Below are 18,203 nucleotides of genomic sequence, written 5' to 3' on the forward strand. Positions count from 1 at the left end.
TTAGTAATAACACTTAGTCAGCTTTTATTTATGAAAAAAGAATTAAATATATATGGGGGGGGGAAGTGTGTCTTCTACATGGGTAAAATTCATTCCAATTAATTGGTATTTATGCTACAGCTACAAAAGTGCAATTTCTAGAAAGTTTGAAAGCAGGGAGAAAAATTAAAACACAAAATTATAAGTTGGTCTCTAATTTGATTTTGTTCCAATCCTTCTTTATATTGTTACCAGAGTAACCCTCCTAAAACACAAGTCAGGCCCCATTCCTCCCTCCTTATAGTTGCTTCACAGGGAAGCCAAGTGGCATGTGATGGGGTCCGATAGGGGCCTGTTTCAGCCATTGACCCTCCGGGTGGTCTTGAACCCATTACTTAACCCCTCCAGTCCTGCGTTCCTCATCTGTCAAGCGGGGATGAGAACACCTTTCTTGCAGAGCTGTGGTTTGAATCGCATCATGCAACGTGTATAAAGAGCCTGCACGTGGTGAACTTGGCACAGGGGGCGCATTCTGGCACATGCGAGCTGAGGTGGCTCTGATCCACTGATAGCAAGTGCCTCCTGCCCTATAGGCCACGGTCATGGTGTCCATGATATGGTCCTAGCCCGATGCTCCACTTGATTTTCGTAGCCTGCCTCTCCTCCTCTCTGTTCGGCTTGCTTTCTGTCCACCTGCTCCCAGCATGTTGGAAGGAGCCCAAAGAGCCTGTGAAACTAACACCAGGCAGTTTGGCTCAGTTTAAGTGCCTCTGGCCAAAAATTTAATGAGAAAGGAGCTTGACTGAAAGATCTTTTGGGGATTTGGCTTTCCATTTCTACCCTTAGCACAAAAAATTGAGAACCAGTGAGTCTCAGGACATTATCCAAAATGAGAATGCTGTTTCGTGGGCCACCTTTATTTCTTGCTGCTGCAAAGTGTCTGCAAAGAGTGAAAAATTGCAGGTCTCTCCATCCAAAATGAGAATGCTGTTTCGTGGACTGCCACCTTTATTTCTTGCTGCTGCAAAGTGTCTGCAAAGAGTGAAAAATTGCAGGTCTCTCCATCCCTTGCTGCCCATACAGAAAAGAACAACCAAATGTATGTGGTTTGCCCTGAAATAAAATAGGAAATATGCAGGTTTTAAAGATGGGATTTGGCATAATGCAAATCAAAATAAAATAAGTCATAAACCAGTAATGCTTTCACCAACAGCTTTGAAGTCTTTATTTTTATTATTATTGCTGCTGAGGAAAGCAGGCTGCATAAACACCGTTTAGAATAGCCGAAGGCTGGCATTTTATAAGAAAAATGGTAACCAGAGCAATTTCCCTGAGGGTCCGTAAGTACTGCTTAATGTGACGGCTCCTAAGTAACTCTGGGTTCTTCACATGGACACACGTGGGAAGTTCTGGGAGCCTTGCCGTGCAGGGCAGATCTAAGAGTGAACTAGCCTTCAGTGTTTACAGACTGAGAAGATGTGTCCCTGGGGTTTAAAAGTAGAGGTGGGTGTTCACATGGGAGGGTAGGGCTGGGAGCCGATTAAACTGCTTTGTTTTGCTCCCAGGTTATTTTCTTTGGATTTAAGTACCTAAGCAAGCATCAGTCCTTCCCTTTTGTTGGCTTTCTCTCTCTTTCCAGCTTCCTTTTCCCTGTCCCTGCCATTTCTGTGGCCATGTCTGACTTCTGAAACCTCAGGGGTAAAAATGCTCTTGTTAATTACTTGTATTGTAGGGTGGTCTGTCTGGGCTGAGAGGTCACTTCTCCTCTAAATTCATGTTTTCTATTCTTTGAGTCTCTTTACCTGAAAACATCCAAAAGAGAAGAAGACTCTAGAAAAGGAAGAGCTGTGGTTGGCTGAATCAACATGGTTTGTCTTGAGAAATAAGTTGTCATCATTTTACAAGCTTAGAGCGGATGCCTCTTTGCTTACAAGTTAGATGTCGTAACATACATGGTTGACATTTCCTGTCCAATTTTGGGTTTAGCATTTCAGTAGAAAGTGCCACACGAAAGAAACTGCTACTCAGTCTTCATTATTAGCATGTTTCTCAAATGATGTAAATACCTTAAAATCTGCGGAATGGTTTGTTCCATGCCATCCCAGTATCAGCGCTCTGCCTGCGACTTTCTGATGCTTTCCTAAAATAGCCACAAAATCCTCCAAAACTCGTTGCTATTTTCAGACCTGCTTCCACATAGAGTAATTAGTTTCAATCATTACTCACAAGTTTAATGCTTGGTTTGGGAAGAAGTAGTTATTTTATTTGCCCTCAAACTTTTTTGAGCTTCAAAGAGCCAGTCCTCTAAGAATTACTGGTCTGTGCGCTCCTGTCCTAGGTGCCCAGTAAGCATGTGTGGACGGGATGCTTGAGTGCACCTGTCTAGAGGCAGCCTCCACAGCACGGGTACTGACCGCCCTGCTCCCTGCCTGACCCAGGCCCGCTGGGGACGGCCAAGTTCACGGCCACAGCCTAGAGCAGCACCTTGGATACTGAACCCCCAGTGTGTGGGGGAGGGAAGAGGGGGTCCTCTGCTCCACTTCATCATCTAACCCAATGCCCAAATCGCTTTTTTAAATGACCGAGGTGCAATTCATAGAATATGGAATTAATCACTTAACCATTTTGACATGAACAATTCAGTGGCATTTAGTCTAGTCACAGTGGTGCAGACCCATCACCTCTGTCTAGTTCTAGGACATTTTCCTCCCCTGGAAAGGAAACCCCATACCCATTAAGCAGTCACTCCCCGTTCCCTTCTCCCCCCAGCCCCTGGCAGCTGCCAGTCTGTACCTGTTCCTATGGATTTACCTGTTCTGGATGTTTTGTGCAAATGGAATCATGCAATATGTGTCCTTTTGTGTCTAGCTTCTTCCACTCTAGTGTGATGTTTTCAAGGTTCATCCATGTTGTAGTGTGTATCATTATTTCACTTCTTTTTTACAGCTGAATAATATTCCATTGTCTGGATATACCACATTTTGTTTATGTCCATTCATATCATTGATGGACATTTGAGTTGTTTCCATCCTCTGGCTATTGTAAATAGTAATGCTGTGAACATTCATGTGCAAGCATTTGCTGGAATACCTCTTTCACTTCCTTTGGGCCAAGTCACATTTTTTTCCCAGTTCTCTCTCAAGTCTGCCTGCTGCTCTCCTCCAGTCCAGCTACCCTTGTCTCTTACTGCACCACCCACCTGCTGTGTTTGTGACCACGCTGGCCCTTCTCCCACCTGCACTCTAACTGCAGCCCACGACCTTTTCCAAATGCAGGTCTTCTGCTCGCAGCCGTTAGTGATGCTGGGATTGCTTATAGGATGAGGAACAAACTCCTTTCAGGATACACGGGCCTGTGTGGCCAGGCTTCTGCAAGCTCGTCTCACCATTCTGCCCCTTGTCACCTGTGCTTCAGCCATGCTGGCCTCTGTCCTATAAGCTCTCCATCCTCTGTCCCACCACAGGCCCTTTGCACATGCTGTTCTACTGCCTGGAATGTTCTCCACTTCTCTTTGCCTAATTAACTCCTCTTATCCTTGAATTCTGAGCTCAAGCACCACCTCTTTAGGGAATCCTTTCCCAACTTAGTGAAAGTCACCACCACCACCACCATCACCACCATCATGGGTGCACACAGGCTTCTTGAATCACTCCTTTGTAGCACAAGTCCCAGCTGCAGTTTTACATGTAGGTGATTATTGGATTAATAACCACCACCACCATCACCACCATCATGGGTGCACACAGGCTTCTTGAACCACTCCTTTGTAGCACAAGTCCCAGCTGCAGTTTTACATGTAGGTGATTATTGGATTAATAACTGTGTGCCTTCATCTCCACCCCAATGCCCTTCATTTCCAGACTGTGAGCTCAGGTTGGGCAAGGGACCATGCCTCTTTTGCTCACCATTGTAGCTCCAGAACTGCTCTGGACTGAATATTTGTGTCCCCTCAAGCTTCATATGTTGATGCCCTAATTCCCAATGTGATGGTATTTGGAGGTGGGACTTTGGGAGGTAATTAGATCATGAGAGTGCAGCCATTGTTCATGAGATTAGTGCCCTTAGAAGAAGAGACATGAGAGGGGTGATCTCTTTCTCCACTGTGTGAGGAGACAGCAAGAAGGCAGCCACCTGCAAAGCAGGAAGAGGGTCCTCAGCAGCAGCAGAATTGACTGGAACCTTGGTCTTGGGCTTCCAGCCTGCAGACTATGAGAAATAAATGTTTGTTGTTGAAGCCACCCAGTCTATGATATTTGTTATAGCAGCCCAAACTAAGATAAGTACCTAGCCCAGGATGGCCACATAGTTGGCGCTTAAGTTTTTATTGAGACGTAGGATGAACCCATTCTCCTGAGTCTCTATCATGCCTGTGGCACTTTATTTTAGGGGGCTCTGCCTCTCAGCATACAATGTCATGGCACCTAGTCCTAACCCCTACTCTTGCCCATATCCTCAGCTGGTGTATTTGGAAATTGAGCTGTCAGGTGTGGCAAGTTGAGGGGGTGGCTCCATCTGTCCAGGGTCCTCCTGGGGGAGCAGCCCCAGTCTGTGTAAGAACCACGAGAACACAAGAACACACTTGCTGTGTGCCAGGCCTTGTGCTGACCTGCTGTAGAAATACCGCACTCATGAGGCAGGAACGATTCTTTGCCCCTTGTTATAGATGGGGAAACTGAGGCACAGAACAAGTAGGTTATTTGCCCAAAGTCAAAATGTTTGGCAAGTGACTGATACAAGGTTGAATCCAGGCAGCCTGTCTCTGGAGTCTGTGTTCTTAACGTCACTATTAAACAGTGAACAGGACGTCACTTGAGTGTTCAGGGTGAGGAAGGACCTTTCTCCACAGAAGAGCAATCTGGTGGTGGCGGTCACATTTACTGCTCAGTCTGGGTGGTAGACTTTCCCATGGCTTGGCGACCCCACGGCCGCTTTAAACACACAGAGACCAAACTATTCAGCTTGCTTGGGGCTTCGTAGGCACCTGGAGGGGCCTGACAAATACAAGTCCACATCAGGACAGAGTCTCTTATTATGGACAGAGCTAGAGGGGGAAGGTAGAGGCGGGATTGTTTATCTTCAGCTGAAAGACGCCGAACTGTTTATGAAGACACCCCTCATGTCAGACAGAGACTGAAAACAAGAAAGTGCCCCGTCCTTTCTGATGGCACCTTTCAGGGTTAATGTCTCTGTCGTCCCCTCCCTGGGCCCTTGTATTGCTGTCTGTCACAGGCATGTATGTCAAAACAAAATAAAACACAACAAAAAGCTCTTGATTTACTTTCGGAGACAAAGACGTTATAATTTTAAACTAACTTACTCAGAAAAGAGGTTTTTAACCTGTGAATGAAAATCATTTTGAACATCTGAATGTAGAATGGGTAAGGTTTTATTGCTCCCTTATGAAGTGATTTTAGGATGTTTATAATGAAATGAGCTTCAAAAAGGCAGAGATTTCTTTAAACGAACAAAACATCCGCCACCAGGGGTGTGGTGTGCTAGATCCGTGTAGTAGCAGGTTAGAAGGCCCACGGAGTGATTGGAGAAGAATTTGTGATAATACGCAGAATAAGTGGGAAAGCAGGACAAAAAAGTGTGTGCGTGCGTGTGTGCGCGTGTGTGCATGTGTGTGCGCGCGTGTGTGCGTGTGTGCGTGCGCGTGTGTGCGTGTGCATGTGTGTGTGTGTGTGAGAGTGTGCGTGCATGCGTGTGTGAGTGTGCGTGTGTGTGTGAGAGTGTGCGTGTGCGTGTGTGCGTGTGAGTGTGCATGTGTGTGCGTGTGCGTGTGAATGTGAGTGTGTGTGAGTGTGCGTGTGTGTGAGTGTGCGTGTGTGTGCGTGTGAGTGTGCATGTGTGCGTGTGCGTGTGTGTGCGTGTGTGTGCGTGTGTGCGAGTGTGTGTGCGTGTGCGTGTGCGTATGTGTGAGTGTGCGTGTGTGGGTGTGCATGTGTGAGTGTGCGTGTGTGAGTGTGTGAGTGTGCGTGTGCATGCGCATGCGCGTGCGTGTGTGTGTGTTGGCGGGAAGGAGTCTCCATAGACAGAATTCACCCCCAAATGACTTCTCTCTACAGGGATCACTTGGTCCCCGTGGAGACACTGGACCTGCAGGCCCCCCTGGTCCCCCCGTGAGTTCTCAGGGTGGGGCTGGGGAGCTGGGCACCAGGACCTGGGGGGAGAGCAGGGAGTATGTCTGGGGTGTCCCCGCTGGGTCCCCCAGTGCCCAGCACTGGGCCAGGCACACCTCAGCTGTTCAGGGGGTGCAGATGGGGAGGGCCATTCCTTGAAAGCCCAAGGAGGGTTTGGGCTTGGGGGGGCTGGCAGGGATTAGGAGGGACTCGCGTGCGCGTGCGTGTGTGCATGTGTGTGTGCGCGTGTGTGCGTGTGCGTGCGTGTGTGTGTGTGTATGAATAGACAGATATCGGTATATTGATAAAATGCACAGGAAACAGCCCAGAAGTAATTCCACCCAGAATGTTAGCTGTGGTAGTCTTTGCACAATGGTGTTATACTTGAATTTTTCTATATTTTTCTACTTTACAAATTATCCTGAGCTTGTGTTTATTTATAGCAGGACATGAAAAGGAAAAACCAAAGCAAAAATACAAAATTACTAAAATAAAAAAGTAAGACAAAACCCACAAAATTACTATCAAAGTCTTAGCTCCTATTTAGGATTAAGAATCTTATCACCTGAAGACCTTTAGAGAAGGAAAGAAGCTTTGGAAATGCTCCTGAAGGGCAGAAGTAAGTGCTGGTGCTGGCGTGGAGGTGCGACCTCTCCAAGGAGCGTTCTGCAGCCCCAGGCGTCCCCCTCCCTGCCCCACTTTACTCCAATCTCCCTGAAACGTCCAACTCTTCTTGTTCTCAATTTTATAATTATCCTTGCAAAAAAAAGTTTTAACGGCCCTCGAAAGGTTTTTTTGTTTTGTTTTTGGGGGGTTTTTTGGTTCCCCCTCTTGCTCATTTGTGACCATCTTGTTCAGGAACTTCGGATTGGTGTGTTTGGGGACATGGAAAGGCTGACAGAACCAGCAGCCGCCGGTGACAGGAGTGCACGTGGGTGTCGCTCCCTTGGTTCTATAAAAGCACCTGATAATTAGCTGGTTGTGGGGGCAGAGGAAATGTCCCCTTGTTTGCTTTCTGTCCTCTTCCTGTAGGTGAGGACAGTGTCTCTGCAAGGACAAGCAGTCGTCCACAATTCCTTTCCTGCCCCCTGGGAAGAGGGTGTTGAGGGCGGCCCTGACAGTGGCTCAGGGCGGTGAGGGAGCTGGCAGCCCGGTGTCTCCTGACAGCAAAGGGCGGGCCTGGGCTTCTGGAGCAGGGGTCCCGTGGGGCGGGACAGGCGCGTGTGTCACCTGAGGCCTCTGTGGCAAAGCTGCCTTCCCTCGGGTCGGCTGGCTTGAGCCGTGTCTCCTGGGCCCACGTCTGGGTGCACGTGAGCACGGCGTGGGCCAGCCTGGCTCTCCTGCGCCCGGCCACTCCCTCCAGCAGTCGCTCCCGAGCCCTGGTCCCCTGTCGTGTCACATGGGGCTGATGTGTGCTGTGTGAGGGGTGCCTGCTGCACACGTGGCACTTAGTGCCAGCAGCTGCCTGCCCCCCGCTGGCTCTGTCTTTCACAGGGCCCAGAAGCTCACCTGGTTGTGGGTGGTTGGCCACGGTGTCTTCTTACTGCGGTCGGATTTACCCAAACTTAACCTAGGAGCTCTTATTCCAGGCAGTTTAGCAGGGGTCTCAAGGTGGGGCTTCGGGGACACTGAGGAAAGCTGACGGGGTGTTTTGGAGGGTGGACGCCTCGCTCCTTGCTCGGGGGCGATAAACCTTTGGGAAGGGAACCCGGTGTCCTGTCAGTGCTTGCAGTTCACACGCGGTTGTCGCAGAGGAGCAGGGAGCTTTGCTGTCCACGAGAGTCTTGTATTTCCTTCCCCACTTGCACCCTTCCCCCTCCGTTGCCCTTTTTTCTGCAGCCTCTCCTCCCAGACTTCTAGAATCCTGCAGTTTAGAACTGAAGGTGCCCTTGGGCAGGTCGTCTCGTCCCATCCCTTCCCTTTACAGATGGGGAGACCGAGGCCCAAAGATGTCCGACGGCATGCTCGGGTCCCACAGCTCCTCTGCACTCCTGCTGGCCCATAAAGGGGCCCTCCGAGGACACTTGCAAAGTGACGAGGAAGCAGGCCCCCTTCTTTCCTTGGGTGTTGGAAAGGGTTAGTTGTCCACTGAACTGCTCTCCCCCACGGGCCGTGGGGCCTCTAGGAACAGACCCCAGAGGCAGCGCCATGGCAGTGCTGCGCGAGGGGCTCAGGGTGGCCCCAGGGCCCTGAGACACACCGCTGTCCGCCCCACTGGGGCCCCGACCCCTCTGGGATGTGCACACCTGTGTCTGCACCTGAGCAAGGGTGGCTCGACCTCTTTAAAGGGCATAAGCCAGTGAATAGTGGCCTTCTGGCCCATGAAGACCAGGGGACAGAGGGGGTTGAGATGTTCTTCGCTTTTGCTGTGTCCACCTCACATCCTGCGCGTGAGCCCTGTCTCTGCTGAGCGGGGTGCCGGGGCCTGTGCTGCCACTCGTAACCGTGAAGGCACTTGGCTCTCAGGAGAACGGACCAAAGGAACTATATTTCTGCCCGTAGGTCACGGCCTTTCAAAATAGCAACATCTTGATACCTTAAATATCCTAGAAAAACCTTCTGATGGGCTTGTGTGTTATATTGAGAAACCCCAGCATGGTTAGTATTCGGTCTTAGATGTGATTTGGCAGGCGATGCTCGGCTTTCTCGCGGAGCACATCGACGGTTTGTGATGACCCTGCCCTTGCCTTGGCTTCAGCGCGTGTGACCGTTTACACGTAGATGCCCACAGGTGGACTGGCTTCCAGGACTGGCTGTAACATTCCTAAGTTTGACTGTCTCAGCAAGAATAAAGCCTTGCTTACCATTAACGTTTCTAAAGATACTGTCATTTGCCCTGTTTCCTGTAGGATTCAAATGAAAGATCAGTCTCTTGACCTTGCGTGACCCGAGACAGGGGCTTCTTTCTTTCATGCTGACAATTTATCTTTTTAAGGAGGACTCACCTTGCTGCTTCCCCCACCAACACAGACTGCGTTTTCAGTGGCTCCCGCTGAGAGCGCAGAGGAAATCAGCTGTTGCCATGTGGAAAGCTCTTTGTCTAAGGGAAGTCACGTCCGGAATCAGGAAAGCAAGTGAAATGCCCAAGTCAGTGAAGCAACTTTATCTGGACGTTTGACCCAGAGGGTTCGAATGAAAAGCATGCCCTCCCTGTCCATCCAGGAAGCAAGATAAGACGGCTCTTGGGGGCCCACTTTAAAATGCCACCAGTGCTCCTGATGTGCTGCGTGCCACTGACCGTGTGGTCACTGTCCACTGTAACACCTTTGCAAGCTGCTCACAGGTTTTGTGTTAGCTCAACTGCAGGGGGACACTGGAGGACGCTGAGTTGGTGATGGCTGGACAGGCCACCAAGTGGACTCGGAACACCTTTATTATTTTTATTTCCCAGTCAGTACCAGATAAATTCAGGAGTGTTCTTTTCAGAAAGAGGGAGGGCTCAAGGTAAAGAAAAAAAGTCCAAAAGTCCACAGGCACAAATCAGTTTCAAGCCTTGGAACCCTTTTGTCACTGCAGAGATAAGCAGTGTCAGCTGATCTAGGGCAAAGGAGTCTTTTCTTTTAGGACTTGGCATTTCTTTCTTTCTTTTCTTTTGAAGCATAATTGATTATACGTATTTGGGGGGTACGATGTTGACTACCATCACCTGTGTACAACATGTGTTGGTCAAATCAATATTATTAGCATGTGCATTATTACAAATTGTACTTATTCTTCATGCCCCTTGTCCAATCTCTCCCCACCCCTGCTCCCTCCCCTCTCCCACCTCTGATAATCCTGGATTTCTTCTCTCCTTCTGAAAGAGTAATGGTGTTGGGAAAATGGAACAATTTGGTCAGGCTCCCCTTGCCTCAGAGCTGGTTCGGGGTCATTTGGTGAACATTGAGTGTGGGTGGAGTTCGTGCGCCTGCACAACAGCGCCGCTTTGGCTGGTGTTTACTGCCTCGGGTGCCCACCATGCGCAGCCATGTTTTTTCCAGACCTGCAGCTTCCCAGGACCGTGTGGCCAGTTGCCTAGCTTATAGACCTGTGTGAAGGGGTCTGGTGACCAAGCTTGGCATGGAGGGGTCTGGTGACCCAGCCTGGCATGTGAAGGGTTTGTGACCCAGTCTGTGAATGGGCTTGAGGGGTCTGTGGGCTCCAGACCCAGCCCGAGCTCAACCATCGGCCCAGTCGGTGCAGGATTACTGGCAGGTAAAAGAGCTGCGATAACTAGTGGGGTGGCCTAGCTTTACAACTGGCATCACAAACAGGATCAAGAGATAGACAAATAGTTACTCAGTTGATTTGTTGCCTGGATGATCTGGCCAATAATGAGAGGTGTGGTCAGGTCCCCCACCGTTGTCATACAGCACATGCTGCTTCTGTTACTCTGGAGTGGGCTTTGGGGAGAGACATTGTCTTCTTTTTTTTTTGGTCTCTGCTGGTGATTCTCCTTGTGTCAATGCAGTGGAGTGGTTGGCGTTCCCCTGCACTGTGGCTGTGGCTACTTTGTGGCATCTAGCTGCTTTTTCGGCAGCCATGGCTATTGCGGTGGCCATGGTAGGCCATNCCTTCTGAAAGAGTAATGGTGTTGGGAAAATGGAACAATTTGGTCAGGCTCCCCTTGCCTCAGAGCTGGTTCGGGGTCATTTGGTGAACATTGCGTGTGGGTGGAGTTCGTGCGCCTGCACAACAGCGCCGCTTTGGCTGGTGTTTACTGCCTCGGGTGCCCGCCATGCGCAGCCATGTTTTTTCCAGACCTGCAGCTTCCCAGGACCGTGTGGCCAGTTGCCTAGCTTATAGACCTGTGTGAAGGAGTCTGGTGACCAAGCTTGGCATGGAGGGGTCTGGTGACCCAGCCTGGCATGTGAAGGGTTTGTGACCCAGTCTGTGAATGGGCTTGAGGGGTCTGTGGGCTCCAGACCCAGCCTGAGCTCAACCATCGGCCCAGTCGGTGCAGGATTACTGGCAGGTAAAAGAGCTGCGATAACTAGTGGGGTGGCCTAGCTTTACAATTGGCATCACAAACAGGATCAAGAGATAGACAAATAGTTACTCAGTTGATTTGTTGCCTGGATGATCTGGCCAATAATGAGAGGTGTGGTCAGGTCCCCCACCGTTGTCACACAGCACATGCTGCTTCTGTTACTCTGGAGTGGGCTTTGGGGAGAGACATTGTCTTCTTTTTTTTTTTTTTTGGTCTCTGCTGGGGATTCTCCTTGTGTCAATGCAGTGGAGTGGTTGGCGTTCCCCTGAACTGTGGCTGTGGCTACTTTGTGGCATCTAGCTGCTTTTTCGGCAGCCATGGCTATTGCAGTGGCCATGGTAGGCCATCTGTGTGGAAGTGGCATTTTTGTCATGCTCCTTGCCTGGTTGCGGGCAGGGGTGGCAGTCCCTGGCTCTTTTTTCAGGACCCCAGGCAGGCCCTGGGCATCTCTCAGATTGGAGTCAGAAAGTCTGGCTTCAAGGCCCTTTGTTGCTGAGCCCAAGGGTGAGGTCGTGATCAAGTGTCCTGCCTTCTCACCAACTGGTCGTGGGTGCCAGAGAATGATGATTTCACCCCGTTTGGCCGATGCTAGTGAAACAAGTCGAGCCCGTGGTGGTTCTTGTAACTTATTCTAAGAGAAATAAGCCCCAGACGGGACCCCAGGCGGGACCCCCGGCGGGACCCCAGGAGAAAGCCCTTTGACAGTTCATTCCGTGCCTCCTGTGTGCCACCCTGTGGCCAAGCTCCGTGCCTCATCTCCTAGGTCGTCTCATGGGTTATCTGCAAAGAACCACAGGCAGATGCTTTCAAGGTGCGGGGTGAAAGCGCTAAAACGGAATTTGTTTGTTTTGAATAAGGAAAGCTGTCTTTCCAGACCACAGGGATTAAAACCAGGGAGGCTGAGTTCCAAATCACCAGTTGCCTAGCTTTGTCCAGCCTTCTTAAGTTTTAGTTTGGAATTGCCTGGGGAATTTGGTCTAAGTACACACTTGGCCCTGACCTCAGGGATTCTGACTCAGTCCGTCAGGGATGGAGTTCACTACTGCTCAGTTTTAAAAACAAGAGCCAGCATAATTCTAATGGAGGCAGATGACAAGTTAGCCATGGGGATTTGAGTAACATGGGTGGGAGTGGGGTGGAAGTGTCTGGGCTCCCGTGGGCAGTGCCGGGATAACAGAGGGGGTGTGGACAGCAGCACCTGCCTTAGTACCTGCCAGCAAGACGGCTCCAAACCAGGCTTCTCAAAGCTCGAGGAGCTGGTATATCAAACCTGGGATCCTGCGAAAATGCAGATTCTGAGGCAGTGGGGCTGGGGCAGGCCTGAGAGCTTGCTTTTCTAGAGTTGCCCTGGTGAGGTCGATGCTGCTAGTCCGTGGACCACACTTTGAGTAGCAAGGGGCTAAACAGTGCTCTCCTCCTCAGCTCTGCTGTGGACTGCTAGCACAAACAGCTAAGTTAACAACGGGCAGTTCTTTTTTCAGACCTAGAAATAGAAGAAAATACCTACCCTTTGCTCTGATTGTGAAAATTGGGGCATAGAATGCTTTCAGCCATAAACACTTATCTCCCTGGTCTCTTACATTATTAATTGTCCTCGGCAGCATGAGAGATACTGAGGAAGAGGACAGAGTGAGGGGTGATCTGCTCTGCGGCAGAGAGAGGTCGTGAAGAGCAAGGCCTCCAGTGCACAAATGAAGGTGGCCCTTAGGGGTGGGGGGTGTGCTTCCTCAGGACTTCTAGAGCTTACCTAGGAGTGAAAGGCTTTTAAATATAAATAAAGGAAAATGAGAATGTCTTTCCTGCATCTGTGAAATCACCTTTAACTTCAGCATCATCTGGAAGGGCTGTTAAAATGCAGATTGCTGGGCCCCACCCCCAGAGAGTCTTTAAGTAGGTCTGGAGTAGGGCCTGAGAAAAATCTGCATTTGTAACAAGTTCCCAGGTGACACTGATCATAGTTTCACTTGCACAACGTTAATCCCAAAAGACCGTCTTTGAGAGCGGCGAACTTGGGAATCAGTGCCACCAGCCCGGGCCACCTCTTCATGCTGCTCGCTCCCATCAAAGCAGTGTTGCCGGGGAGGGAGGGTCTAAGCTGGGGTGGGGCCTGGGGTGTGAGCGGGAGATTCACCTGTCCTGATATCCAAAGGTCTTCTTGAGGGTTAGGAGACATCAGATTTCTCAAAAGGAGAATCATCCCAGTGGTGGCACAGCCTGGCAGTGTCACCAGGGCCTGGGCCTCTCATCTACCTGCTTAGCTGATCACCCAGGGGGACTTGTTAAAAACAGAGCTTCCTGGGGTGCATGCTAGGAGACTGGAGAGCCCGGCTCAGGACCCCGTGCGTGGAGAAGAGGAAAGCGCCACGTGAGCGTTGGAGAGCTGCTCTCCTTTGTAATGGTTCTTGGGTTAACGATCACTCAGCAAGCGAGTGATCCCCTAGCAGGAAATTGGACCCTTTGTGAAGTACATTTCCTCGCTGGATTCCTAAAGTTATAGTCGATAAAGTCCTGCTGCATTTTCCAAAGTGTTTCATTTCCCATTGAGCAAGGCTTCCAGCCAGGAGCATCTGGCCAAGGGGACTCAGGACTCATCCGGGGTGAAGCCCCCACCCGACCCCCGTCAGCACTAACACTGTCCAGGGCCACTCTGCACTGGGCTGATAAAAGTGGAACTGATAAAAGTCACCGAGACCCAAATTCCAGAGAGGGCAACACTCCCAGACACACTGCGCAGCGTGGAGAGCACCTGTACGCAAAACGTCAGGCTGAAATCGAGGCGGTTGTTCGGATAACAGACAACTGGAGGAGATTTCTCCCTTTTGTTTGTCCTGCACGGGTTTGAGGACTGTGGTCTTCTCCTGAGTTTCCTGAGTCACCAGCCAATGCCTGGGAGCAGCAGCGTGCCTCAGGCTCTGTGCCAGGTGGTCACAGAGATGGCCCAGTCACTGTCCCTTCCCTTACGGAGCCCACTGTCGGGGAAAGGGAGGCGCTTAAACAGCTAAGTGTAAAAGCAGCGAGACTCCTAAAGCAGGCCCCTCAGCGCGCCCCTTCCCCTTGCAGGGGCTCTTTTCTCCACTGCACTTGTCACCGTAGCAGTGACGGCTGCGTACCTGCTGGTGCCTCATCTTCCCTCTTAGAGACCAGACCTTTAGCCCCTGGCCTCTTTCAGGTGGCTGCTGTCCCCAGGGTGTCAGAGCAGCCCTGTGCAGCTGGGTTGGCCCTGCAGCCCTGCCTGAACCTGGGGCAGGGGCAGTAGAACCGCCCGGGGGCTGTGAAGACACAGATGCTAGGCCTGCCCCAGTTCCTGATCCGCTAGGTCTAGGATGGGGCCAGTCAGTACCTCAAGTTCCCAGGCGACGCCAATGTGCGGGTCCCTGGACCCCACTTTGAGACCCGTGGGAGTGTGTGGCAGCATGGCCGTGGATCGATGCTGGGTGGGTGGAGTGACAGGCTTCTGAGAAGCTGTGCCAGTGACCTGAGAGGGCAAAGGTGGGACAATGAAACAGGCCCCAGCAAGGGGGCTGGAGAACAAAGTTTGGGGGGGCTCGTGTTCAGACACAGGTAACAGCAGAATCAGTGCTGGGCCAGAGGCAGGACGTGGAGGGTGGGAGTCTGGCAGCGGGAAGACGGAAATGCTACGAACCAAGATAGGCACGGGCGGGGGAGGGGCGCGCTCGTGCGGAGTGGGGGAGGGGAACAACGTGTTCCTTTGGGGACATGCTGGTTTGAGGTTTTTGTTTTTTGGTTTTTGGTTTTTAAAAAAGGATGGCCGGTACGGGGATCTTAACCCTTGACTTGGTGTTGTCAGCACCACACTCTCCCAAGTGAGCCAACCGGCCATCCCTATATGGGATCCGAACCCGTGACCCTGGTGTTATCAGCACCACACTCTCCCGAGTGAGCCACGGGCCGGCCCTTGGTTTGAGGGTCTAAGGAGACCTTCGGGTGGAAATGTTAGAGAGCTGGCTGGAAATACAACTCAAAACTCAGGAGAGAAATCTGAGCCGTGGGTGCAGGTCTGGGGTCTGCTGGATCGCAATGGGGCTGAGTGAGGTGAGGGAGCCGTGAGGGGCTCAGAGGAAGCCCAGAGACTGTCACCTGCGGGGGCAGAAAAGGCGATGAGAGGAGCACTCCGGGGTGCGTGGAGGGACAAGAGGGTGTCACAGGGAGGGGCAGTGCCAGATGAGGGAGCATCTCAGATGCTGGGCCCAGATCTGACACATTCTGGGGACTCCTCACAAGCAGCAGCCCCAGGAGGAGGGGTGGAGTTTGAGGCACGAGTGGAGGAAGTGGTCTGCGTCCTTTGAAGTCGGTAGATTTCCGACGACTCGTCTTGCTTCGTGCAGTTTTATTTTGCCCCAGTGACAAAGTCATTTTAGGTTCCCACACCATATTGGCGAAATATGCATAAGCAAAAGACAGGGTGCGCTGTGCACGTGCGGGGGCGTGGTGGCCAGCTCAGAGGGACGAGACCCAGTGACAGTGTGGTGGCCCAGGCCCCACGTGGCAGAAGCAGCACACGCTCACCTTTGTCCTCTTTGCACGTGACGCTGATGCAGACCCTCCTGGGACCTTGAACCCACTGATAAGCAGGATTCCGACTACTCTTCTCCAACTGCGTGGACAAGAATGCTGTGAAAGAATCAAGTTCTGCGGGCCGAGTGTCCCCAGGTGATGAGTTGGTGTTTCGTAGATGAACAGTCACTTTTTAATGTGTGGTCCTTGTTTAGTCATCAGGGTCTTTGCAAACCCTGGTTTTTGAGAACACAGGAATGAAGCTCGAGTCCCTGTATAAGGCCGATGACTTGGGATCATGCAGTGTGGGGCTGGTCAGGCTGCCACCAGCGGGGACTGCTACAGGCGGGAACACACACGCTGACTTGTGCTCTGTCTTTGCAGTTCTGTGCGGAGCTAAACCAGCCGATCCTGCCCAACATGCGCAGGTGGAAGGGGCCCCGGGGATGTTGGAAGGCCCTTGTTGCCGAGAAGCCCTCCAGTCAGCTGCAGAAGGTACACTCACCTGCAAAACCTGGCCGCCTTTTTCCTTGTATTTAAAGATACCTTTTCCCTTATTAAGGACATTTTAGGTTTTTCTTTGCCATTATCCTCGATGCAGTTTTGTATTGCTGCCAAATTTTAAATCTTTGCCATTCATTTCTAAGTGCCCTGGTTCTCGATTCGTGCTTAGATCAGGAAAGGACTCCTGCCCAGACGGAAGCGGGAGCTCAGGATGTTGGGAGGAGAAGAGAAATCCTGTTCAGGTTCAAGGCAGCAGCAAATGGGTATTTCTGTCCTTTGTCCTTATAATCCCTTTTCCACAGTCTGTCCTCGGCCAAGTTTGTGGAGAGCTCATTATTCACCGACTGAAAACTTGAGTGAGAATCACCTTAGTTCGTACATGAAGTATTTGCTTCCAGTGGTAGAAATTACACGCATGGAAACGTTCTCTTGAGATTTTCAGCAGACTTTGATTCTGAATTTTCTTTTGTCAGTATCACCCTGACGGGATGGGTAAATCTCTGAATATATTCGTTTTCACTCTTATGTAATACAAGACCAGATTAACTCACCTTGGAATATTTAATATCAGGAGGATTTTAGATTTTAAAAAAGACTTCTGTTAATCATCATGAGTTGAAAATACATCACTACGTAATTTTCCCATAACTGCAGATGTTACTTTTTTTTAATCTCTGGGATTCCTAATATGCTTTCAAACACATGTGAATTGTTTACATGACTGATATTTATAGTTTGGGCTCTTAAATCATAAACGTATACTGGATTTAAAGTATCTACCATTTATTGACAATATGCCCCTCCTCTCTTTTTAGCTGTACTGTACTTTAGAATGTGCACATAAATCTTACTTCTCCGGGTTTTGTGTTTGGGGGTGCAAACGGATGCCATGCTGACAGTGAGTCGCCATGCGTTCAGGCAGGCTGGAGACACAGCTGCAGTAGAAAGCAGCCAGCCTTCACGACTCCATCTCTTCTGTTCCGTGTGGAAATAGTAATAATGCCACCTTGCTTTTTTCATAGCACTTCACGTGCACATAGGTGTCTGAGGGTTCGTGAGGCTCGATAGTCCATTTAACACACTTCATTCATTCAGCAAATCATTAATGAAAGGCTGTGATGTGCCAGGCCCTGTGTTCCGTGCAAGGCACACATTTTTTGAGAAAAACAGACCCAGCTAGCCAGCCCTGCCCATTTCGTTTTTTACGTTTTGGTGGCTGGACGGTTCAGGGACTGAGCCCTGGACCTTCTGACATTCTAACCATCTGAACTACCCCGCCCATTTTTGCTCTTTGCAAGACCCAGTGGGGATTCCAGCCTGGGCCTGGCCTGGCCCCTCCCTCAGGGAGTTCACAGCCTGTGGCAGGGCCAGGACAGGCAACTCCAGGTCAGGACATCCAGGCTGTTGGAGAACAGTGCGTGGTTGCAGGGAGACGCAAGTTCCAGCCATTCAGACCTCTCAGCCTTGATTTTTTTAATCTATAAAATGGGAGGAATAGGCCGCCCTGTGCTCAGAGGTTGGCTACAGTATTTTGAAAGGTACTGTGCATTGGATTGCTTCATTAACAGAGCATAGGCCAGGGCCTGGCGGGTCTGCATGAGGCAGCAGCCAGCCAGGCTGCACTGGACTGAGAGCGCCTGCCTGTCTCAGGCTGCAGCTGGGCCCGTGTCTTGCCAGATGTTCCATGGGTGCTGTGGGCCCAGTGTGGCCAGATCTCCCAGTTTTATTTTTTATTTATTTTTTTTATTTTTTTGTGACTGGTAAGGGGATCGTAACCCTTGGCTCGGTGTGGTCCACACCACGCTCAGCCAGTGAGCGCACCGGCCATCCCTATATAGGATCCGAACCCGTGGCCTCGGCGCTACCAGCGCAGCACTCTCCCGAGTGAGCCACGGGGCTGGCCCTCCCAGTTTTATTTTAATGTGAAATTTCTTGAATTTGAAACATGGATGGATAATCCAAAAAAGTTTTCTAAACACTGTGAATCAAACACAATACATCTGCGGGTCACGGATGCTCATTTTCTGCTCTAGACAAACGTGAGAATGTGGTCGCAGCAGCTGCCCCTCTCCAATGTCTGAAATTATGTCCAGGCCCTTCTAGTCAGTTCTCTC

At 50.6% G+C, this 18,203-nt stretch overlaps 1 protein-coding gene across 1 annotated transcript in view; it reads left to right on the top strand.

The window, feature by feature from the left end:
- Positions 1-18,203, top strand: part of EEPD1 (endonuclease/exonuclease/phosphatase family domain containing 1) — a 132,367-nt gene that overhangs the window by 96,559 nt on the left and 17,605 nt on the right. The window contains exon 4 of the mRNA XM_008586973.1: positions 15,970-16,080. Coding sequence (XP_008585195.1) covers positions 15,970-16,080 — 111 coding nt within the window. The remainder of the gene's footprint in view (positions 1-15,969; positions 16,081-18,203) is intronic.

The sequence above is a fragment of the Galeopterus variegatus genome, unplaced genomic scaffold (genome assembly GCF_000696425.1).
Source record: "Galeopterus variegatus unplaced genomic scaffold, G_variegatus-3.0.2 Scaffold4193, whole genome shotgun sequence".
NCBI classification, from domain to species: Eukaryota; Metazoa; Chordata; class Mammalia; order Dermoptera; family Cynocephalidae; genus Galeopterus; species Galeopterus variegatus.